General features: G+C 29.9%; 1 protein-coding gene across 3 annotated transcripts in view; it reads right to left on the bottom strand.

The window, feature by feature from the left end:
• LOC113401348 (uncharacterized) overlaps positions 1 to 27,019 on the bottom strand; it is a 162,165-nt gene that overhangs the window by 51,268 nt on the left and 83,878 nt on the right. For 2 of the 3 annotated variants that reach the window (XM_026641222.2, XM_026641224.2), the window contains exons 2-3: positions 15,565 to 15,618; positions 9,633 to 9,662 (exon numbers count right to left, since the gene is read on the bottom strand). In XM_026641222.2, the coding sequence (XP_026497007.1) occupies positions 9,633 to 9,662; positions 15,565 to 15,618 (84 nt within the window). The remainder of the gene's footprint in view (positions 1 to 9,632; positions 9,663 to 15,564; positions 15,619 to 27,019) is intronic. The other variant, XM_026641223.2, reaches the window with a different exon arrangement.

Raw genomic sequence — 27,019 nt, 5'->3', positions numbered from 1 at the left:
ATCTATAAAAACAGAAACGAGATTGAAATGCATCCATTAAAATTAGGTTTATGGCGCGAACTAATGTAAATATACAATGTTTAGCAATTCTGTAATAAATAACTTTCCAATTTATTTTTATATAATCGATTTTCTGATTTTCTTAACTTTTCTTGTGTGTTTTATAGTTAGACTATTTGATTATTTATGTTAGTAATTATACAAAAACTAATACTGCGATTTTTATTTACACTACAAAATAACGTAATTCGACGTCATTATTTTAATAGTTGCGCAAATCTACAAACATCACTATTCATTGCGAGTTTTCTTCCTGTACAGCTAAGATGTCCTTGATTGACATATACGTTAACTGAATATACAATATGTGCGTATTTTATTATATTTTTTCTCTTATTTTTTATCTACCTGTAACTATAACCAGATTGTGTTTTTTTCAAACGTTGCCGTGAGATCAGTATGTTTTCGTTCAACGTTCACTGTGCCTCTGTTTATTCGGAAAACTGAAATGTTTTACGGAATAACGTGTACTAACCGCACTCTCTTTTCACACATGGCTTTTAAACTAAATACGTTTATTTTTAATATTATTCTTGCTGGAATATATTCCAGGTATCGGTTAATTGTAATTGGTAAATAAAACACTCTTCGTTTCGAAGTAAAATTATAGAATAAGCGAATCGACGATTAAAATTGCATGTGTTAGTTTCTTTGAATTTATGATTCAATTTTATATTCCATTGGAATAATAAGCACAACGTAAAATGTTATTCATATGTCAATTCCAAATACAAATATTTCTTGAAAAAATCATTAAACATTATAAATGTCTGCTACTGTTAAAGTTTTTTGCGAATTAAATTAAATTCTTTCTAAAAATAATAATCTGGTTGTGAAATAGATATTTTTTGTAGTAGTTCGAAATAACTTTTATCATCACGAATACCAGAGAGATAGTTATCACAGCTTCACGTAATTAATAGCTCAATAAATACCATAAAACTAACATTCGCAAAAGCACGTCTGTACGTACGCGGTGCTCATGCGTAGACCATCCGTTCTTTTTTCGTCTTGTACAAATAATCAAGACGATTTTAATTGTTAAATCGTGCCTGTCCGTGTGTTCTAAATATTTCTTGAATTAAAGCTTTTGTTTAAAGAAAAAACAGCTGATTGCATTCGTGAAAAGGCTAATGAGCTTATTAAGGATTATTTATAATTAAGTAGGTATAAAAAGAAAAAAGAAGCCGAGATGGCCCAGTGGTTAGAACGCGTACATCTTAACCGATTATTTCGGGTTCAAACCCAGGCAAGCACTAATGAATTTTCATGTTCTTAATTTGTGTTTATAATTCATCTCGTGCTCACCAACCCGCATTGGAGTAGCATGGTGGAATATGCTCCAAACCTTCCCCTCAAAGGGAGAGGAGGCCTTAGCCCAGCAGTGGGAAATTTACAGGCTGTTAATGTAAGTATAAACGTACACTAAGTTAACTGCTGTTTATTTTTTACACATACGATCGTACAGCTCGTCATCTTTTAATCTGCTGATAAAATAAATTAATATCATAGTTGTTCTTTGAAATGAAAATCATTAAGTATACTTATATCAAAACGATGGCAATATTTGCTAAAAAACGTATTTAAAGAACAAGTTTGTTGATTTGAAGAACTTTGATATATTATATAAATATTTATATATATAAACGAGATAAGATAATTAAATATTCATAATTCAATATAAAATAGTGACGAATACAACAGTCCCATTGAATGTACTTTATTGACTCAGTTGAAGATTCTGATGAATCAAAATAAACTATAAATTATAAAAATAATTCATCTCTTTCTGTCATCATTGACTTGACATTAGAATGAAGAAAAAACAATATTGTGAATTAATCAACATCTAAACAACACCGATTGGTAAATCCGTAAATCATAAATAAGACATATGTGCTGGTTTTTCTGAAATAAACAAATACTTGTTTGTTTATATAACGAGAAAAACTGTTACACAGAAAACAAAGGCAATTAATTTTTTTTTTTAACAAGTGATCAGTTTAATTAGTTGTGGCATCCAAACAGGAAAACAAATTGCGTCGTAGCAAAAACGAAAATAACCTGTAAACAAAACGTTGTACAGGAGAGCTGCAGTAGTGGAAACCAGTCTAGGTTTTAATTCGGTAAACATAAAGTTTAAAATACGGAAACAATTTATAATACTAACGTTTGATGTACGTAAATCATTCGCAGAATTAATTGCGACCATCAATTTATCGCAGGAACTATTAAATTAAGGACGTTTAACGCATGAATTTTATACCATTGTTTCATTTTTTTTTTCTAGTTCTTTCTCTAACGATGCTTTATAGTAAACAATGTAGACATACATATATATTATATAACAAAAACAATGGAAATAGGTACGTAATAATAAATATAAAAACTGAAACAAAACATTTTTTTTAAAGGTTTAATACTTATATCTCTATTTGCCCGTTAGTTTTCCCTCGGAAATTAAATTACAATTTCTTGTGTTAACTACACATACATTTTTTCTCCTGTATAACGTTTATTCGAATAACAACTCGTTTTATCTTCTATCTCTTTTATTCTTTATTGACCACAAACAATACTTTTGTAGGATGTAGATACAAAAGACGGATTTAACGCCTATTAGGCATACTCTGTTAGTCAACCTTTAGATCGAACAGATATTAACATTGACGTCATATGTTATAAAAACGTTTAGAAATACATATATATAATATTTCAGGTTTGAAATATACCTACACAGTATAATTAAAGCAAAAAGCAGTATATTATGGTACAGGCTATTTGAAAGTATATGTATATATTTATTTACTTTCTAAAACTGCTATAGAAAACGGCATGAACTTATATAGTTTTTAAACGATATTGTAGATCGACGTGAATTTAGTTTGAAGAATTTTTTTCATTGTAATGACAGTACATTTAACATTGGACAGAAAATCGATGTCGATTAAATATTCATAAAGAAAAATGAACTTGACTAGAAATCGACTTTTCATTGCAGTTTTGCTTGGAAACAATTTAAATTCAAGACGTAATTTATTCTTAAAAACCTTTATTCTCTATCACACGAAGTTACGATTCGAAATTGAATTTTTTACGTCTTTTTATATGAAGTTTATCATCGAATTTTCATTTCAAAAATTTAATATAAATCTAATACTAATTTAATAATGTGTAGATATAATATTACTTTAACTAAAACTCCTGACCGAAGTTCGACCATGTTGTGGCTAATCACAGCGCAGGATATATTTTAAGTGCACAAGCGCGTGCACAAACACGTATGCACTCTCTGCTGCCACTCTCATAATCGGATGGGATCACAATAGCACCACTAAAAGTTTTATGTAACATTGCTAACTCCGTAATGGAACTGCAACTGAGAATTTCTTGTCATAATACAAATACTTTACTTGGGCTTTGTGCAAGCCCGTCTGGGTAGGTACCACCCACTCATCAGATATTCTACCGCCAAACAGCAGTACTCAGTATTGTTGTGTTCCGTTTTGAAGGGTGAGTGAGCCAGTGTAACAAGGGACGTAGCATCTTATTTTCTAGGGTTGGTGGCGCATTGGTGATGTAAGGAATGGTTAATACTTCTTACAGCACCTTTGTCTATGGGCGTTGGTGACCACTTACCATCAAGTGGCACATTTGCTCGTTCGCCTATCGATATCACAAAAAAAAAATAGATTTTTTTCCGCCCTGGGATGTGCACCCGGCAATTATACATATAGCTTAATATGCATTTTTTAAGCTGACAATTTGACTATCGAGGCAATACTTTTAAATATAAATATTTTTTGAATAACATCAAACAACGTTTATTTTACTAATAACATCAGACAACGTTTATACAATAATTCAAGTTAAGTTTGCTTGACAACAAAGGAGTTGTAGTATTGAATATTATAAATAAATCATTTGATATTTATTAAAAACAGTGATACCGATTTTAACTTATCATATATACGTATATATAAAAGCTACCAAACTTCCCGAACATACCGCTACATATTTGAAATGATTTAGTCTAAGCGATGTTATTATTGGTCGATCCTAGCTTTTCGGAGTATTGTCGCAACTTTACCTGAAACGAGCGTTTAGATGAAGTCAATAGAAATATAAGTAACAACGTAATCTTTTTTAGCACAAAGGTGTAAATAACACGTATTTATGATTTATCACGTTTGTTGACTAAACACGTAGAAATAACAAGTCATTCGGCTTCATGTCTGTACCTCTGTATTCAAAGGATTCGTTCGAGTTGAACGAACGTAATATATGAACCCTTTGTTTACACTACAATAATATAATTATTTCTCTTTGTATCCAGGATATTTTATACAGGACTTATTGGAACCGAGCCAAGAACTTACGTTTAATTCGATAGTTGGCATTGTTATCTTTATTTATAAATATATAAACAAGTACCCCTAGAAGAAGTAATGAGTGGTGGCTCAGAGCTAGAACATTTATTTTCGTTTAGGAATAATAAGTTGTTTTTCTTTTTTTAATTACGTTTGTCTTTCAATGTTATTTCAGGTACAACATCTTGAATAATTGAGATTTCTCTTTTTATTATTATCAATTTAAATTTATTCTTAACCGAAACAAAGACCAGTCCAGACCAGCATCCAACAATCACAAGCACGTGTCCAATAAAATTTCTTGCGCCAAAAATATTTAAAAAAGATACGGACATAGATTATCACATAATTCTGGTCTGGTCTTAAATTAAAGTAAGCAAAAAGTATTTTTAATTAATGTAATACGACAAAAAATAGTTGATGGATAAAGTATTTCATTGCATTGTTTTCTGAGGTATTGGTACGTAGCGGGCATAGATAATTTAACTAATTAGAACGTAAAAAAAAAGAAAAGAAGCATTACATTAAATGATTATGTATATAAATCTTTGTAAATCATATATACGATAAATGATGTTAAAATGTTAAACATTCTATTTTCCTTTTGTTCTAGCAAATTCAATAGCTTTTGTGCGATATCGGAACAAAAACTAGTGTAAAAATCTTCAGCATCAAAAATTTTTCATTGATATGGGAAAAAGTCCTTCATACAAACTACAACTACAAGTATATAAGTTTATAAAATCTTGGCTATAGAATACAAAGTAAATTTAAGATACTTAAATAACCAGAAGCACTCATAATGCCAAATAAAATAATAATATTCATTTTATTGCACCAAATTAGCTAGATGGCGATCAAAAGACAGTTAAACTAATTTCTGGTTCAATGCCAAGTGCAACACGAATATGAACTAACGGTTTATTCTTATCATATACGAATAGATTCGAAGTTTCGAGAGCGAAGTATATAATATTTATATATAATAAATACTGTAATACATATCTATCATTCAATAGGATATATATGTTTATTGGAAAATGCACAATATTTAAAACAGAAAATAAAGCAATAATAAGACTAGTTGAAAAGTGTAAAAAATCTTGAATAGGTTGTGTCGAAAAGGGATTCCTCATTTCCTGTTTCATGTTATAACATGGTGCTTGATCTCGAATAAGTGTATGTCCGAGTGATACGTGTTATTATTTGGCACATGCCAATTAAATGCCTGAAAATTAGAAGTGAGCAAAGGGAGTATGTGTAGCTAATATAAGCTAACATGTACAGCCATGGTACTGGATGCATGTTCACTTAGCAGCAAGAATTACTGACAAGTTCAGTGTGGCAGACGATAACTCCACTGCGATTAGCTAGACGTAGAATTCTTCTAGTACAAAAGGTTCTTTTTCTGATGGTTACGTGTAACATTTATAAACGTATCTGTATTTGTCTTACCAATAATTCAACATTATCTAATAACAAAGTTTTGTCTACTGGCATACTAAGAAGTATTTGTTTATCTTTAGTCCGAAGCAAATTAATTCACAGACAATGGAAATATTAAGCATTAATTATTCCTTACGTTACAAACTACAACGTCTGAGTTTTTATGTACCTCGTAACACTGGCAGACACACGCTTAGCACCGGAAGAGAACTGTACAAAGGTTTCTTTGTAATTTGATGTTTAAATAAAAACATATTAAGCGATATACAAAAAAAATAGTGGTATTTAACGAAAACTTTTGTATGAATATATACGTACCGCGGATGTGTATTTTTGTTTGTTACTTGAAGGACTATCATTCCGAGGTCACCGTCACCAATTACCCTTACGAACCTTAATTGAAACGCATGCTAGTAATAATAAGCTGTGTCATGCAATAATGCTAATCATAAAGTAACGTAACAGACAGACGATGTTATTTAATGTTTTTGCGTATCGATAAACTTAGGAGTCGTTTGTATTCATAGGCCAACTATTTTTAATTTGCAAAACTTGCTACCGCGTTCTTTAATATCAAGGATTCGTTTGCACTTCATAGAAACCATTAATTTTGAAAGTATGCTTATTTTTCCTTATACCTATTTTGATAAAAATAGTTAATAACTGCAAGTGACTTCAAATGTTTTAATTATAAACGAATAAAATTTATGCTTTTATGAATAAATTATTATTAATAAATGAGATTATTAATACACTATAATTATTACACCAAATAAAGACATAATTATACGCACAAAATATTTGCCTTCTAGTAGTGTAACATTCTAATTTTACTTTAAGCCGAAGAACTTCTTAGCCTTATATAAGTCATCTTCCTTCTTTTAATTTAGCTCTTAATAATATTTAGGTACTAATAATCGTAATAATAACACTTTAATGAGAAACAAATTCATAACAGGTACACTATTAAAATATGTAAAATATTTTAATGAAATGTTTTTGAGTGAAGCTGTCTAAATTTCAGTAATTAGATTTGATACAACACTAACACATAAATATATTGTTAAATATCAGCTCAAGTTAAAAAGAGATTATCATGTAATAATCCTGCAAGTATTTTAAATGGTTTTTATGTCAACATGAGGTGCATTTTTATTTCACGTCTTATATTTAAGATGTAAATATTTTCGTTTAACAGCGGCGATTTTAGTGAAATTATATCATAATTGCGCATTTAGCGATTTTTTTTTCGGATGGTTTAATTTCAACGTTAATTGAAGAAGATCCCAGAATTGTGGTTCAATAAATATTTCACATTAAGTAATATTTATTTTATAAATACGAAACAGGAAATTTAATTCGAATGAGGAATGATTGGCACGTTTAAAAATACGATCGCGGAAGATGTTTTTGTGTCCATTATATTTCTGTTCAATGACATTGATTATTTATTACATTCGAAACATAATGCCTAACAATTGTCTAAATAACGAAATTAATTCTCATACATAAAAAAAAAATTAGATATTTATTTAGCATTAAATAATTTTGAAAACGTCCATTTATTTATTATGTAATATATCGTAGTTACTCCTACAAAAGTCGCTATGTATGTAAGTATGTAACGATTAAAATGGCATACATAAAATAAAAAAAAAAAACACATAGCGACTTTTGCAGGCGGAACGACGATATTTTTTTTTATTCAAGTACCCAAATTATTTCTAAAAGTAACAATAGGCAATAAAAAAACGACATCAGACTATTCGATATAAAATTGAATTCGAAATGAGTTCAAACTCGTTACAAAACAATTTTCAAACTGTACTATATTCGATTGATTGGCAGGTTATCTAACGGCTTCATGTTATGCAAACAACCGCTAAAATAGTCCATCAAAATCATCACGTCTCGTACCAATTTCATTACTCTCAAATAAATTGCGACGAAAAGCGGCCAAAGACCGTTGCTCCCATAAGAGTTCGTTGTTTTATTTAAAAAGTATAAATTTACTGATGCTAAATGATAGCATTTATCGGAATTGCGACCATATCACCCATGCAAAAAAAAATCTTATCTTTAATATCTGTTTATCGTTCCGCTTGTGGCCATATCAATTCTATTCTCAGTAAAATATAATGTACAGGATTTTTTTAAGATTACGCGGTAAGGGTTAGTAGGTCAGGTTTTTGGTGTGAGGTATAAAAAAGTTAAGTCGTTCAAGCTTGTTTCATATAAATTTTCGTCAAGTATTTTAGCTGTAAAAGCGTAACAAACAGACGGACAGAGTCACTTTTGCATTTATAATATTAGTTTGTATCAGTATACCTATTAGTTTCGAGTATTGACTACAGACGATTTATTTGCTCGCGTGAAAATTAACGAATATTAATTCCACCTTTAAATCTTATGTTAATAATAAGCCTGTGTCTGTTAGTAATGTTTTTATTATAAGGAAGTTTTATAATAATTAGATAATGTTTTTTTTTTAAATTTATTTTGACTTCTATTTCTGCCAAGAGGACACAGATTATTTTGCCAATGTCACGTGCGAAATGTATTAATTATGTAGAAATTTATAGAAATGTCAGTGTCATAGAAAACCAGACAAAATCAAGAATTCAAAATATATACTAATTTTCAAGTAGGCATTTTGAAACAATTTTGAACAGTATAGTGAATTTTACAAGACTATACTTAATGTAACTTTACATAAAGATTTCATAAATTAGTTTCTACTAAATAGTTAAAAAAAAAAAAAAAATTGTACGCAAAGTATTGCGCTACTCTATACCTATTGTTTATTTTTTAAAAGGCTCAGTTGTAACGTTTGGCCGGTGAATGTTTTTATTCGTTTATCAGACAATCCTTCAAAAAAACGATAACAAGTATTTGTTTATATGCGATCACAACAACGTAGTAAAATATTACATACAGTCATACACAATAATAGTTGCTTATTATCGAAATTATCAAAACATCCGATACGTAATAAATTTAAAGAGCGTATTTGATTTATCTTTTATCTATCTATATTATGAGTAATGTAACGGAATGATTATAAGTAGTTGTGTTATAATAAAGATATGCTTATCTTTTAATGGGAACAAATTATCATCTTGAATAATATCTAAAATTAACATATAACTCACCTAAGTAAAGTGGGATACGTCATATAGTGATTTCATATTCAAAAGAAAATACATTATCAATACTGTATTCATTATCATTAGGAGTTAAATGCAATGTAGCGACTTGCTGTTCGAAGTTCGATGGTACGTCTTGGTGGTAGGAACAACCACTACCAAGACGCACCATCCACTAGTCTCATATTCTACCGCCAAATGAACGAATAGATTATAATCTTACGCTTCTAAATCTTAGTTGTAACTAAAATTGAATTTTTTGTTAGAACAATTAAAGTATTTGAATTAATTTAAATTCAACTGATTATTACAAATTATATATTAAAATGTAAATATAACCATAAACGTAATAATAATAACGCAATAATCTCAGAAACTACTTTCTGCGTGATTTTCATAAAAAAACTGTTTTTAACCGACTTCAAAAAGGAGGAGGTTATCAATTCGTCTGTATTTTTTTTTTATCAATGTGCAGACTAATTCACTACGGAAGCGGTACCGCTATCCATCGCAAAGTATGTATACGCATAATATACACTTATTAAATTAACCGTCACCATAAACAGTGATTCACTATAAATAATTATGAAATGAAATGATTTCCACTTACCAACATGTGATAGTCCGGTGAGATCAGATTCTGTAATAAAAAAAAAATGCGTGAAAATAATGGTCATGAATGCGTGCCCACAATTAAATAGAACAGCATTAATAATGAAGAATGGTATTTTTTTTTTTATTTTAATAAATTTTATGGAATGTGAAAAACATTACAATGCCAGTTACATATTAAAATATTAAAAATTATATTCCTAATGGTAACTTAATAGTACATTCATTTCGTATTTATTTATATATTTTAAATTATAAATACTGTATTTATTGTACAATACTATATGTAATGTGTAAATTAATTTTAATTTACAAAAGAGAACTTCACAAAACTATTAAAATTAAGTAATTCCATATTAATTTAGATGAATATGAATATTTACAAAGTCATAAATTACTCGTCGTTAACTGTACAAAATAATATGAAGCACTCTACTCACTCTAGCTCGGAAAAAGTAACAAAACACCTATTTACAAAAAAAAGTATCAATCAAAATATTATAGGTATATACGTACGTAATGTAGTAACGAGTAATATTTACACCATTTCTGAGAAAGTAAGAATTATAGTTGTAACGATTCAATGAATTTAACATCACATATGTAATAATAATAATTATATTTTATGACGAAACCCACAACAAAATGTATGATATAAAATAAAAAACAATTCATTACATAAAAGAAAGCATTGTCTTTGACGTTCGAATTTCAAATTATGGCGGAACATTCGTACGATATCCTAAAAATGAACGTTTTTTTTTTCTATGCATTAAAGTCAAACATTTCTACAGTCAAACCGGATGTGATTCAAATGTAATTAATCGTTAAAGGAAATATCAATGTCGATAGGAAATGAAGAATACATGGTATTTATATACGACATTGTCTTCAGATCTTCCGGAATTCTTGTCTGTATTGTATAAATTTAACGTCAACCCGTCCTCGGGTTAATGACCGTAAAATTTAAAAACGAATTATTTACAAAACTTCTTATATGGTAAATAGTCTTGATAGTTTTGAGGAAAAATTAAATAATCTGTGTAAGTTTATCAATAACAATATCATAATGTTAACCGATAATTGTCTTAAATTAATGTTATCGGGGAGAACACAGATTCAGGAAGACATATTATAACACTAAAAAGTAAATAAATTATTATTTATATTTACGAATGAATTTACTATTGTCAATTCAATTATTTTGACCCCTAACATACTAACAAGTGATATGTACAGATAGTAGGGTAACCTGGCTGCCTGTGGTTGTCCAACAGGACTAAGACCTCGTCTCGTTTTCGAGGCAAAGGTTATTTTTTTAGTTTAGGCCTAGTTTTGATACCTCGCATATTTTATCCGTTTGTAATAAATACATATATTTTATTTTAAAATTATTTGTCATTGAAAAAAAACTAGAGCAGGTAATTGATATATTTTGTAATAAATTAGATAATAATAGTTGTACAATTCAATTCAATGTAATTTTCACATTCAATATTAGTGTTTTTATTCTGTTTGTGTAAATTAGAAAAAACGCAAGACAAATTAAAAAAAAATAAAATGAGTTTCGTATAAGACAGGACATTTTATTTCAATAAATTGATACAAAAACAATATCGTGGACACTAATTATCTTTCTCAAATCGTAAAAAAGCTTACTATACGCTACAATGGTAACCACAAATGACGTAAAGAGTCGTGTCAACAAAAGATATGATTGCAAAACATCACCCCATATTGTTATTAAAAACATTGCGTTTTATGTACCCAAAAACATCTGACACGTACTGCGATAACTAACATTAATAGATTTAAATGAGTCGTTCTTGTTCCTTATATAGATTCATGGATCCATCCGTATTACCATTTTAACATTGATAAGTATATAACTGACGTCAAAGACCAAATATATGTGGTTAATGAAACACCTACGAAAATATACAGGAGAATTTTCGTGAGTATTTATTTATTTATGTATGAATATATCATACGAATATTATAAAGAGAGTAGTATTATGTTTATAATACAAAATCTAAAATAAGTTATTATTATATATATGTCGATAACATACATTTAATAATAACTACTTTCTTAAGTTTCAAAATAAGAAAAATTAACGCTTGATTTATATTTAGAAAAAAAAATAACCATATAACTGAATTTAAAACGTAGGTGGATTGAGGTGTATTTCTAATGTCGCTTACAAAAGTAAATACTCGCTACAAATATAATTTACCAACAAGCACAATTTACTGAAATGGATTACAAAGGTTTTTGTCGTTTAAAAATATAATTAGGAACTTCCTTTTTTGTTACCTTTTTGCCATCTCCGTTTATGTGATGTTATTTTTTTTTTTGCTCATGGTAAAATCGAACATCCGTCGCTAAACAGATTTATTCCATAATATTGTAACTTTAGCGTAAAGTAACACGTTCTTAATGACCTTATAATTAATCTAACGCAATCCATCACGAAATTTCCCGTCCCCAATGCCGTTTAGATAACACATCGGAAGGAGGTTTATATTTCTTATCGTATTTATATTTACTTAAGTGTCAAGGGTCTTGCAAATCTGCCGCTGAAAATAGCGCGACAGTTATTATCATGCCCCCTGTGGATTGTAAAATGTAAAAACAAATATATTTTGCTAAATAATAAGATATATTCATGAACAGAATACTATGTTGTTATTAGCAATATAAAATAATGACGATACTCTGGACATAATAACAAATTAATTACGAGTTGATTTATTTTCATATTTTATGTAAAATTAAAAATATAACTTTTTTATATGAGCTATTATTGTAAATTAATTTAGTCTTTATTGTTAATCGATCTTTCAATATTTTTAAATTATTCCACAAATCCTAATTTCATTCAATGTACGAATATAAAATTTTCGCCGGACTGAAAAGTAGGAGACATGTAAATCAATGTAAAATATTTTAAATCTGAGAAAATTAATTTCGCACCGAACGGTATAAATAAAAAATAAGCATTATAAAAATATTATCTTACGTTTAATTAATACCTAGTTACTTTAGTAACTATTCCATCGGTACCAGTGGGTCAAAATAAATAAAAAAAAAATAAATAAAATAAAAAAAAAAAAAAAAAATTAAAATAGTCCTTTAATCCGTCATTCTATGTTGCTCAATTTGTTTGCTTGTTGTTGAACAACTTGACATCATAAAATCTTGTCATCGATTTATTATTAGTAGAATTATATAAGATTATCGAAAGGTTAATTCCATTGGCCACGAAGTAGTTTATTTAATAGACGGAACATTGGACTTTACAATAACAATAATAATAATGGGAAATTGAGTATTGTTTCTAAAACATTGTCTACACGTGTTTCAATATTCAGTTACCTACGTAAGACTAGGCACACGTTTTGTACGATTAAATTAATAATTTCTAGTGAACGAGGTTTTAATGATATTATATTGATGCCTCAGAATAACCATTCGAATTATTTTTGTAAATTGCATGATACAATTAGTAAATGTATCAATGATCATTCTATTGAGGATAAGATTAATTTAGTTATATTTTTTTTAATTACAAAAGACGGCACGACGAATATTAAATGACTTGCACAATTTATTATTTTCAAAGTTAAGACTTAGGTGTTATTACAATCCTTTTAAAAACTCGCCCGAATTTTATTTCTGTTGAGCTATTGTTTTATTACACACGAATTCTAAGGATTCTTAGAATTTATACGACTTTATATTTGTTTGTTGTTGGTCCAGTGGCTTGATATAAGATCACATATTCAGATGTTTTGAGTTCAAACCGCAGGCCAGGCCGATAAAAGGTTATTAAGTTTTTCTGTCGAAATATTCTTGAGCTATTCTAACAGCCCGAAGTCCAAAGTAGTTGGATCTGCCTCAAGTTTGGCCGCTGTGACCAAAATCGGTCAAGATCACCCCATCATCAGCAATATCAATGAGTAGGTATACGTAGCTTGTAAAAAGTTGTGAGTACGTTACTTACATTATACGTAATAATTACCAAAACATGATTTTCCTAATTGAATCGTACTTGAATCAATCTGTTTGCAGAAAATTCCGCTGACCGATTTGTAATGTGTTGCAACGTTTCTATGGGTTTTCAGACATACATTAACCTGGTATTACAAAACATTGAACAATACGTACGCTGGCTATATGTACATTGTACGTATAGCTTTATCTGAGTGAGTTGTGTTTACTAGAGCGATAAACCAGAAACCCTCCAAGAGTAATGTATCAATTTTCGTATAATGATCGATGAAAATAAATTAAATACAAATGTCATCGCTTACGGAACTACGTCAATATGTCCATTAATAAATATTCTCATCTACTAATGTTTACGAGTAAAAATAAATAAGAAATAGCGATCATAAAATAAGATTAATGTCAACTGAGATGGTGTCATAGTACGATACGAAACTGACGTCGTTATTTTGTTAGCATTAATTAATTTTCCATTAATTTATCATTATATTTATCAAATGAGTTTTACTCGTCAGTCATGAGGTTTTAATGAAATTATACATAGTGATAAAGTTAACAATTAAGTACTTACCTACCAACTACTTTATGTAGGTAATCTGGACTACATTCTTACTTAGGTAGTGTCCAATATGATATGAATGGTAACGGAAATGTTACGGTACCTCGGTACCTAGGTGCTTATTATATTGTGTACTCACGTATAGTACTTATTGGGACTGTTACCAAAAATAGGAAAAAGGACTTAGCGGTTCATTATTTGTCATATTATAATATGAATATATATGTTACTAGTTGTTAGCTGCGGCTTCTCTCGCGTTTCATTGGTTGGTCTTCAGGTGAAAGTCATAAAAATATAAACAATGTCTATTTCCTTGGAATTCAGGTCGGTGAAATTTGGTTCAGTGAATTTTAGTATAGAAGTATATATATATGTTTAAAGAAGTGTATAGAGGCTTATACACTGCATACAAAAAAGATTTTCGTTCAAAATTTATTTATTGGGGGCAATTGAGTTGGCATTGTTTATAAAATTTTACATCATCATAATAGAATTGTTTTCCAGTAATTTTCACAAACCTCCTTAAAGGGGTTTTGTCAAGTATACGGCCCTCATATATTCAGTATACGTATATTAGGAGCTTAGAGATTTGTCTGTCTTTTTTAGAGATATATACAAATCCTCTACTTGAAACTTGAACCGATTTCGATTACATTTTTCGTATGCATTTTGAGTTAGCACTGCGATCGAAAAGTAAATACATTTATTATTTAAAACCCGGACGAATTCGAGACAGGCAGTTGGTACTATATATATGTATATATATAAATAACCAAATTTGGTTGTATGTGTAAATAAAATAAAGCATCAAAGCCATAACGTATTGAATTGCAATTATTTCGATATTCAGAGTCAAATGTAGCAAACCCCCTGTTGAGCTATCAAATTGCTTAAATGTTTTTACTTGTATATTTTTTATAATAATTTAATGTATTTCAATTATTTTATCAAATCCTTCAAAAATATTATTTAAGCATGATGGGTAATGCCATCTATTGAGAGAATCAATACAACTGTAAATAGTTGATACTTTGTAAAACGCCATCTATAGTAAGTTATCTGAATAAGTATTAACACAGCGACATCTAGTGAATTTCTATAGTACTTCATAGTAAGACGGTATTTGTACGAAGTACGTACTTTTTAGACAAGATGTCGTTAGTAGTCTTTCAATATTGGATTGCTTACGACATCTAGTTAAATTTTTTGTAACTAGCTCACGGCGCAATATATTAAAAATTTAATAACAGATGTCACTGTCATTCCAAACCCGATCCTCGTAGAAACAAAGATAAATTATTACGTACTTGAAATAAAAAACTAATAATAAACAAACGAAGCAGGTTAAATGATACATACCAGTATCGTTGAGTAAGCCATGAATATCTGTCGTCGACCTGTCGGCCGACATTGCTGTAACAAACAAGAAAATAGCATTGTAAAACATTGTTTTTTATTTACCTATTCATAATTTTTTATTATATTCATAATTTTAGGAAGTCTTAAACCTTACAATAAGTTATCACTTGCAAAAAGAAGCTTCTTAACAAAATAAACCTAATAAATGAATAATATAAAATATAGTTCGGTTGCTTATATTGTTTATGGGGTCGACGCATTGAGCTTAGAAAAAAGCAAGAAAAACGTTTTGATATAGTTTTTTGGACACTTTCTGATGCCAAGCGTTCGACTCGCGTTAAATTTTGAATGTTTTTTTCTGGTTCTACCACCATAAGGATTGGATTATTGAGGCAATGTTTCTGGCAATTCAATGTTTTCAGCGGATTTCAGCTGTTCTGGCGGAAATAACAAAGCTTAAATGAACATTACACTTTTTTTTTCATAATTTCTGAATTGATTATACTTTTGAGGAACAATGCCGTGTTTTGGCGGGTAAGCTAACAATTTTTACAGTCTTATTACGAACGAAGTCGTTATCTCTATCTGTCATTCAAATTGCAATGTAAAGTAGTCTTACTTTACTTACAAAGATGTCGTCTTAGTAATTATAGCCAAGTAAAAAATGTATTTCAATGAAAAATTTGTACTATAAAACCATTTATGCAGTAAGTACCTTACCTATTCTTAATTTTACAAATATTATTTAAAATTCTTAAAGACCACCAGAATTTATTTAAGCTTAATGTAAAAAATTGTGTTGTTTTTACCATATTGCTTACATATTGCTTACATATAACATAAATGACGAGACATTTAATTATCTCTGCAAATAACGAATAAAAGAATATATATGAAGAACAATTTTAACCAACATGAAAATAAAAACAGCAATATATTTCCACCTTTGATTTAGTATTTATATTTCGATTCATGGTCGTTTAACTTGATTGCGACCCAAGGCGTTAAACCGCTAAGCCATTTCGTTTTCGTAGGTATGTTGGTAACATAGAGCTAGTCTAAACACTAGTCACTGACGTCACTAATAAAAGTAAAAGCTAAAACATGTCCACCTGTCCGTAGACTTTTTAATAATTATTTGAAATTTGTTAATTTTTTTTAATAGAGTATTTTTACATTTTAGCATATCGTCACGAGTTATATGTAAAACGAAAGACTGCTTGGTACCTTTGAAAAAGTATAATATTGGTAGGTAGACGGGCAAATGTTCCACTTGATGGTAAGTGGTGACCACGGCCCATAGACAGAGGCGCTGTAAGAAATTTTATGCGATTTTCCTTATGCGCCAACGACATTGGGATCTAAGATGTTACCTATATCTCTTTTGCCTGTAGTTACACTGGTTCACCCACAGTTCAAACCGGATTACAATAATATTAAGTATTGCTGGTTTGGAGGTAGAATACATGACGAGTGGCTTGACAAAAGCCCTACCACCAAGTAATTAGCAGGTGCATAGGAGGTGTACATTTTCAAAACGTTCAATATTGTAATTATATCGGACTTGTTTGCTTGTTTTTTTAAATCAACCAAAATATTTCTCACAGAGAAGATATCACCGGCTTAAATAATATTTTTTTGAATAATTTTTTTTTCAAATTAATAAAATGTGTAGCACCGAAATCGAGTTCAATATTTCAGCTCAATCAGTTGCTAGAAATCGGCTTTGAATTCAGTTTTGTTTCAATATTATATACATATATAATGATGTCCTATTACTGATCATAGTGAAACAAACAGAATGGATATGATGCAAGTGAAGAATATGTCTCATATCTTAGACGATTATGAGTAAATTATACAATTTCTAGATTCAATTACGCGTGAGTATCTGTTTATCCGTTATATAATCAATTCCGTCATAACCGCGGTCTGCGGACAGCGAAGGCCGGAGCAAACTAAGCGTGACCGCTAGTGACAGGGCTGTTCTGACAATTTGATGTGTGCTGTGTTCTGAGTCTACGAGACTATGAATTTACTACTGCTAATCTTTTGCACGAAGTTTCCAGTTCAAAAATATCTTATAATTCTTAATTAGAACAATCTACATAACAGGTACATACTTAAAGTTTCATAAAACTTAGTCAGTTCTGTATATAAAAAACAATAAATTCTTTTTTTTCTGGGTTCGAATCTGGCCATAAATTTTGTTTTTTTTTTTAATGGAAGACATTAAAAAATTCTCAGCAGCAGTCTGTTAGGAAGTTATTAATTCGTCTCGAAAGGCACGTTGACTCAGTGCCTGATCTCTTGCCGGTCGTGACAGATTAGCTTCCCCTCGGACGGATGTGAGTGAGGGAAGAGAGGGTTTGAAGCACTCGTGTTTATGTTCACATTTATCTTTTATACTTATAAAATAACATGACCTGACTGACTGATTCATCATCGCCGAGCGTAAACTATTAATTATATATTAGGGCCATGAGATTTCGTGAGTGATCGTTTTATTGGGTAAACACTCACTCACATACTCATTTCATTAAAGTTAATCTGTTAATATATTCAACTGCCACACGAGCAAAGCCGCGAGCTACGAGATCTTATATTCTGTGTTTCTGTGTTTAGCCGCTGTGGCCATGTCGATCGTGATACTATTGTTATAAAAAATAATTTTAACTTGAATTTACTCAATTGTAAATTGAAAAATATAGTTTTTATTTTCAACGGTCGTATAATCATGTAAATTTTGTGCTACTTACAATTAATAGAAGCTTAGATACGTCTATAATAAATTACTTTTAGTGCACTTAAATCTAGGTATAACATTTTAATTTTCGATAATCTGAATCTAGATTCGTCGGCAATGGTCGCCTTAGTATTTCGTATCACTCGACTAGTTTTAGTACGCCTAGTTAGTATTTCGTAATGGACTCAGAGTGCAATTATGCTGGAGTCTGACTGTTCGAAACTATCAAACGTAATTACTATAAATTAATCCAGCGACCAAAGGTATTTAGCGTAGACATATATACATAATTTGTCAAAGAAAAGACAGCTATTCTTCTCTTTTGTTTGTCAAACGACGTATTTTTTTTTTGGGTAGATTTTGATGACTATTGATATCAATAAAAAAATTGTGCGAAACGAGCAAAATTTACTTAACAAAATAGACTCTCCTTATAATATCAATAACGATTGAGTCGAACCATTAGGAGAATACAAAAAAAAGTATATTAATATGCCACTTTTCGGCCCATCAACTCATATTAATAAAGTGATTCAAATTAAAACCAGATAAAATATTCCATTTAGTTTCTTAAAAAGCAATTTTTATTTTTTATTCATATGAATCTTATTTAAGGATAATTTAATTTTTGCGTAACTCTAATCTAAATACAAAATTATATATATAATCAACCAGGTTTTTTGATTATCGTCCATAATATCGTCGTGACTGAATGTTACGACAGACATTATCGATTACTTGCACATAAGGTTTGTCAGGTGAAAGACCAGATGAAAGATTACGTCCAGCATCATCGTCACGGCGATCTTTTAACCCCACAGGTTAAAAACGGGAACTTATACTAGGAACATATATTATAGTCCTTCTGCTTCTGATTACATAATTTTATTAGACATTTCCGTAAATAAAATAATTATATTGTTGAAAAGTACGATAGACAGCTATGATTGCAGTAAATTGGTCTTTTGTGGTATTTCTTTTTTATACCAGGTAGTCACTAATTGACCACTTTGACCGTTTGATGGTAAGCGCTGACGGTTGTTCAGCCACATTGCTATTGTGAGTATAAATAAATTGTTCTCTAATCAATAGGACTCCTTTAACGTCGTTATATATTAATGTACTTCTTAATTTCCTGGCTTACTTTACACTTGCATAGCCGAGAATAAAAAAAATATAGCATTTCTTATATCGAACACGTGTATTTTTCACGTTTTAGTAGTTGTCACCCGGGGCGACGCGTCGCTCGAGTTTTAGAAGTTAAACGTCACGTCAGGTTATAGGCATAAAAGGTAACCTATGTCCTTCCTTCATCGAATACGGATCAGTGACTTTGGCCGTGAAACACCAATAGACAGACAGACAGAATTACTTTCGCATTTATGATATTAGAACACATGTCATACAAACTGTTGTAAAAAACTTTGAGCTGTATTTAATGAAATAAAACTTATTCCGTTTGATTTCTTCGAATTACGCGAAATATTTATTCAATTCAATTTGCAAAGATTAAGATCATACCTCGTTTAAAAAGATTCCTTAAAGAGTTACTGACCTCATAATTGTATTTATAAAATATTTAATTCAATAATGTTAGAAAACAAAATAACATAAGGAATTGGCATGCATTGCTTGGCATGCATTGCGTAAATATTATATGAACGCAATGTATGCCATATGTATTTAAATGCTTCTTGTTAGTAATGTTCTATGTAGTCATTGCATATGTGATTAAGTTTTTTAAAAATAAATCCTTGATACACACATACGGCTTATTTACACAATATGATTAAATGACTTTAATAACTGGTACAAGTTTTAGCTTCTACGATAAGTAAGCTCCTCGAACTCCTCATTGTCTCCGTTTTTATATTAACTTTCATATTATAAAAATGTAATCTTTTATATTTTTGTTTGTAGTTTTCCAGATGAAGATTTTCCAGGTGGTTACATTCTGCATGGTAAATGCTTCGCGAATGTTAACAGACTGGCTTCGAAGACTGCAGTACTACATTGGAACAATGATAAGTGAACTCGATTTCCTTACACGCCTCATGGAAGTTCTGGAGGTGCTATCGTATATAGAGCTGCTACTACTGTGCAGAACTTCTCTAAGCTGTCATCTATACTACATAATGTAAGTCTAGAGCTAACCATTTCTCCCGATGTAATAATTAAGTATTCTTTGATATCATATTGAATCCTATTTTCCTATATTTGTGAGGTTTACGACGTATGGGCATATTCGGAGTACATGTGTAATATTGTAAGTTGTTCAGTTGCAATATTGTATTGAAACTTAATACTTAACTAAGTATTGGCACTCGCATAAATTTTAGAATCATAATAGAAATTAAAACATCATACCTACGCGTACTGAGCAAATTTGATGTCAGATAAACACAGATTATATCGAACACTTTACTGTTGACATAATTTAAACCATTAAAATCTCATGTTATTCATTAATTAAAATACTAAAATATAAAACTTGTCTTTTATTGTTTCCGCTACAGTAGCAAAATTCTTTTATTTAATCCATTGTTGTGGGTAATTTATCATTCATACAAAGGAAAACGGTTATTTATATTACGAATAAAGATGTTCGCACGTTAAGAGGAAGCAATTAAATAACGTCGTTTCTTGCTTTACACAAATCTGAAATATATTATCTTAATTTTTGTAAATAAATATTTACTTTATATATATATTTTTTTAATAATATTTTGCATCTAATACTTACATAATATCTAAGAATTATCAAGTTGAGGATATGTCAGTAATCAACAAACATTAAGTTTTCTTTGAAGTACATAATTATCATGATAATTTTAACGTACGTTAAGGGAAAAACCCGATAGTCGTAACATATATAAAATAATACAAATACCTTCGCATACGAATCAAGTTTGCAGTTTGTACCTTAAACTATAAAACGAAGCAAAAATATATTTAACTAAAAAAATATCAACGGTACATTTTGTCATATAATGATTATAATATATACATATTATATACTTATTTATAAAACATTAACCACAATACGACCGCAATGATCATTTATTACAAGTCATATAAATATATCATTTTTTATGACATTTATCAGACAAAAGTAAATCAGTATTTACATTTATATACAAGTAGATTCGTTATACTTAGGTATAGACAAGAAGGTTTAATTATGAAATATTAATTGTCGCCTTCGCGGATTCAGATGTTAAGCATAACAAGTAGCGTATGTTCTTCTTTGGAGTCAAGCTTGCTTCGTACCAAATGTATCAAATTCGAGTCAGTGTTATTTTTTCTGAAAAAAGGTCGTATGTAATTTATAAAATAATGAACCTATCTTGATTACATTGTATTTAACTAAACTTTCAACTAAAATGAAATTGTTTTTTTTTTACCTATTAATGTGAGTTATTTTATTTGCGATATGAAGAGTCAATGAGCGACAATCGTGCAGTTATTATAAACGTCAAGTAATATTACCGGAAAAAAAACATTTTTCATCGGTTATATCAAGATCAAAGAGACCATGGTTTTAGTATGTTATGGTGAGGCGGATATTACCTTGTATAAATGCGTGAAATAAATAATAAACCAATTTTTCCATAGATTTATATAACAAAATCACAACATTTTCATAAAATCACTCTTAAAACGTCATATGACAATATGTTTTTAAATGTAAACCTACAACCGGTTCGGGATGTAGATTCTATAAAGAAGACCCAGGAAGAAACATAGTAGTTATCCTTTTCCAATCATTTATATTATTAATTGTTTTTGTAGTTATGTTAATAAATATAATGAAATTATGATTGTAATTTATTGTGCATGAAAATCAACGAATACTATTTCTACACTTTTATGATCTATTATCGACCCGCCCTGGCTTCTCACGGGTGCAATGCTGATGCTAAATATACTACAGAATGTCTTACAACGTACACAGTTTTTCAGTCATTAGACAATACAAACCTCGTTTGCAATGTAAGCTAAAAAAAGGGTTTATTTATGACATCACTTCAGAAACCTCTAAAATTATTAGTGTTTCTCTACTATATTGTGCATGTATTATACATACAAACCTTCCTCTTAAATCAATCTATTATAAAAAATCTCATCAAAATCCGTTGTGAAATTTTAAAGATCTAAGCATACATAGGGACAGACAGCGGTAAGCTACTTTGTTTTATACTATGTAATGATTTAGTCTTTTGTCGGGTAATACGCCTTATTAATTAATGACTAGCTGAACCTGTGTCTTAACTCGCGTGGAACTTATAAAACTTTACTTATAGCACAAACCGTCATGCCTCAGTTTCTCCTTTTTTTTTGACTTTGATCATAGTTAGTAGAGGTTTCGCTACCAACAATTACCTCCTTGATATAATATTCTATATTCCAAAGTTTAGATGGATTGCCGTCCGTTGGCTCAACGGATCTGAATGATCTGGCATAGAGATAGATTAGGTCGCTTTTTATCCGAAGCCGCGGGCGGAAGCAAGTAGTCAATACACTTTAGATCTGTTTTTTCCCCCCTTTAATCATATTCTAAACTAAGAATCGTCTCGTTTTTCCTGTCCACTTCTAGTCTGGAAAGTTATAGAATCGAAGGCGTTATTTATTCGCGATTGAAATAACTTGTGTAACAGATAATCATTACCGTCATCACGATTAACCTTGAACTTGATGGCATAAAAAATCTCCGCCAACATTTCCATGTGGTCATTGTTTGCCGACACAATACACGATGCGTTATAGTCGTAGTGTGGCTTCGGCACCATTATCTTGTCACGCATTGTTGAATTGAACGACTGTTTTATATTTGACTTTTCCAGTTTTTTGTACCAAAGAATGAAGGTTCATAGTAGTATTTTAAAAAGACTTCAGCGCCTTGACTTTATATCATTTGTTTAATATTCAATTGTAACTATTACGCTTCCGTGTACTTTTGATAACATTCTAATTATACAAATCCATTCAATGACTTATTATATAAATAAATCAGTATGCCGTATCGCACTAAAAGATTCTATTTTTGCATTAAAATATACATTGTTTATATTATTTGTTATTTATTAAACTGACTCCCACATCCAACAGTATAACATTAGCATTCTTTGACACCATTTCTGCGCATGCGCCGTGTGTCAAACAAAAAATGTATTCGCCTCGGCACCATTTTACAAACTATAAACTTTAATAATAACATGTATGCGTATTATTTAGCGCAAATAAGTGCAATGTTTTTTTTTTATTTATTTACTTGAATTAAGTATATTTTTATTATATAAGTAGATACACGTAGATTAATTTTATAAGAGATTAGTTGACGTCCTCGGTTTCGCTAGCGTTTTAGGGGTTGGTTGTCATGTGTCAGGTAAAAAAGTTAGCCTATGTCCTTCCTTGGAGTTCAAGTTTGCTTCACACCAAATTTCATCAAATCCGGTTAATTGGTTTGGCAGTGAAAGAGCGACAGACAGACAGAGTTACTATCACATTTATAATATTAGTGTAGATAAGTCTGATAATTTTCAATAAACTTATCACACTAAAAAACAACGAGGAAGGAATTCGGATAAAATATAAATCGGAAGTACTTCAAAACAAACAATTCAAAGGTCAATTAAGACAATTTGTATTCATACCGGTGTCACGGGCCGTGTTGCCAAATAGAGATATATCACTGGCAATAACGCCCTGTGAGGTCAGTACCATTGTATTCCATGTTTACGTATTCAATCACGCATTGAGTTGTTATTTAACAACTTAATGACATTTAATGCACACTTAATAAATATCGAATTAAAAGGGAGATATAAGTCTTTCGCAACGATAGAGAAGGACAAGGATGTTCAAATATTAGAATGTTTAAATACATAGATGTATTTTTAAACAATAATATGCTTTCGAAATGTGTTAATTATATATTTATATCTCTATTTAAAACTAATAAGTATAAATATTACTCATTGCTACCAGATTATAATTAAAAGCCCTTTTCCTAAAATAATTTTCTATCATTAATATTATAAAAGATAGTCTAATAATAGTTCAGAGTAATTAGTTTGTAGAATAAATTAGATAATTTTGTATGTATCTTAATCTATGAATCTGTATTCGTTTAATTATCTTGAGCAATAACATTACAGAATAGGATTTGAGTTGTATTGCGGTATGGTACATGAGGTCTGTTTAGGAATAGACGAATAGATCAGTACGATATATTTGTCTATTCCTAAACTGACTTCGGCTTTATCATTGGCATTATATTTACATATATAGGGCATACTCTTTTTTTTTAATTTTGCGGTAAATTTGCGATTATCGCCTAATAAGTTTACGTTACTTCAATGGACATCAGTCCCTAAACTGGGAAAAGTTTAAGACGTTCTTAATTAAGTATTATTACCTTAAAGAGTTAAAATAATTAAATTACTGTGATAAGGATGCTTCAAAGAGAAGGTTATTTGTAGGAAAAAGAAGAGCCCTCACAGGTCTCGTCGTGATAGTAAAGGTCACTGACGACATTAATTTAAACGGAAATCAGTTCAGGATATTGAGTGAAACCCTTTCTTAGCACGCTAATAGTTTATTATAATGATCCTATTCGAAAAATATGACCTGTTGTAGTGTTGTATGTGATATTTTTACAGATATAATTTATTCTGCGGATTAATTTAGTAGTGAGGGGCGTAAGTGAGTAGATCTTTTTTGCAAATTACAAAAAAGAGCTAGACCAGATGGTCTATGTATAATATTGAAGCTTGAGATTACCGTCGGGATGTTTTTAATAAAGTGGTTATACTTACAGTTGGTTGCACAATATGTTTACAACAATATAGATCTTTTTGAAAGAAACGGTGACAATCATTGTATAGACTCGAGGAGGAAAGGTAAACTAAAAACTCTTAGATAAAAAAGCGTGGACTCAGTATTTATCTACTGACATACTTTGTAATTAAAATGGTGGAAAAGAGTAACTACTAAGTTTCTTGCCGATTCGTCTCGGTAGAATCTACTTTTCGAACCGGTAGTAGATTTAAATATAATTCAAAACTGTAACATGACGATTCAGAAGTGGTTAAGAATATTTTGATTATGATTTTAATATAAGTGGTCAGTGACACGCACTTTGTGCTCGCTCCGTGCGAATCCTCCGTAAACCTACCAAATACAAATCAGTATTATAATAATATAAAAATTCTAAAAATGGTGTTTATTAAAATTTGGGTTATGTTTTTCTATTAAGTTTCTTTTTTGTGTAGCAATTTCATAGTAAACCATAACATTATTTGAATATTTAAATAAATACAGAAGTAATGTGAATTGTTCAAATTTATATAAAATTACTATATATTTTTTATTGTTATGAACAAAAATATAATATTCTTATAAACAAATAGCCTTTCATTATGAATGCATAAATATTTCCTGAATTTTGAGGAACAAGACAATTACAGTTTACATTAATTTCACTTTATTAACAAATCCTTTTTTAATAACCTTCACGTTTTCCTTTTATATATCAATGAAAATGTATTTCACAAGATACGCATCTCGACTTCATAGTTTGAAGTTAAAATTAAGGTTGACCTCAAATTACATATTTTATTTAAACAAATCAGAATCGTTTTAAGCGATCTCACAGTTTGTGCCAACACATCTATTTTCCAGTCCGTTTTTATACGACTGCTCAAGAAGCGTAACGTTTTCAGGGTATGGATGTGAGTTACTTTAACTTTTAAATGCCTGAACAGATCTGGCGGATGTATGGATTATCGTTAGAATCCTTACAACTTCCTGAGTGACACTACACTGACTATAAATTGATTCGTTCATTTGTTAATTTCGATAATCGTGTTGTACTCGAATAACTGCATGAAAATCAACGAATTAATATTCGTTAATTCATGCGTTAATTCAAATATCCTTGTCCAAATTGTAAAGTGTGAATCGCAGTTTTAAAATACAGAAATCCTCTAATATTCATTAAAGTGTAATTTATCTTAATCAGATTTAGTGTCTGTGCGGTATAGAAATTGAACGAAAGCTTTTTTCTCATTTTTTAAAATAATTTCATGCATATTTTTTTCTTGAATTTTCTATAAAAAGTAAAGGAAATTGGCGGGAATTCTGCAGGCGATTCTATACTCGATTCGTTAGTTAGGTCGTTTTTTTTCGTGAATCGAATAATTAATTTGTATTCATAGGTTTTACATCGATACTAATATTATAAATGTGAAAGTAACTCTGTCTGTTACCTCTTCACCCTTGAACCGATTTAAATAACATTTATTATGTAGATAGTTTGAGTACTGGAGAATGACATAGGTACGCTATATTTTTTTAATTAACCCCTCGAGGGAGTTAAATTGTGGGAGACGGTTTACGTGCTATAGGTAAAGTTTTATAAATTTCGCGAGGGTAAAGCCGCAGCTTCAGCTGGTACTAAATGTTTTTATATGAAACAAATATTATAAATTCATGGGCGACACACTGGTTTATCCAGATTAAAAAAAAAATCAATACGAGGAATATATTATATAAAACAGTTGGAAGAATTATTTTATAAGCTATAAATTAAGATAACTCATCAACAACACGCAAGATCAGCTAAACTAATAACATAATGATAGCTTCCAAACTTTTATTACGTACTCACGACTAAGAGACCTATATACGATGGCTGTCTTATGTATT

This window comes from Vanessa tameamea, chromosome 7 (assembly GCF_037043105.1).
Source record: "Vanessa tameamea isolate UH-Manoa-2023 chromosome 7, ilVanTame1 primary haplotype, whole genome shotgun sequence".
Lineage (NCBI taxonomy): Eukaryota > Metazoa > Arthropoda > Insecta > Lepidoptera > Nymphalidae > Vanessa > Vanessa tameamea.
Note: the sequence above shows the minus strand (reverse complement) of the source record. Positions and strands in the feature narration are given on the sequence as shown.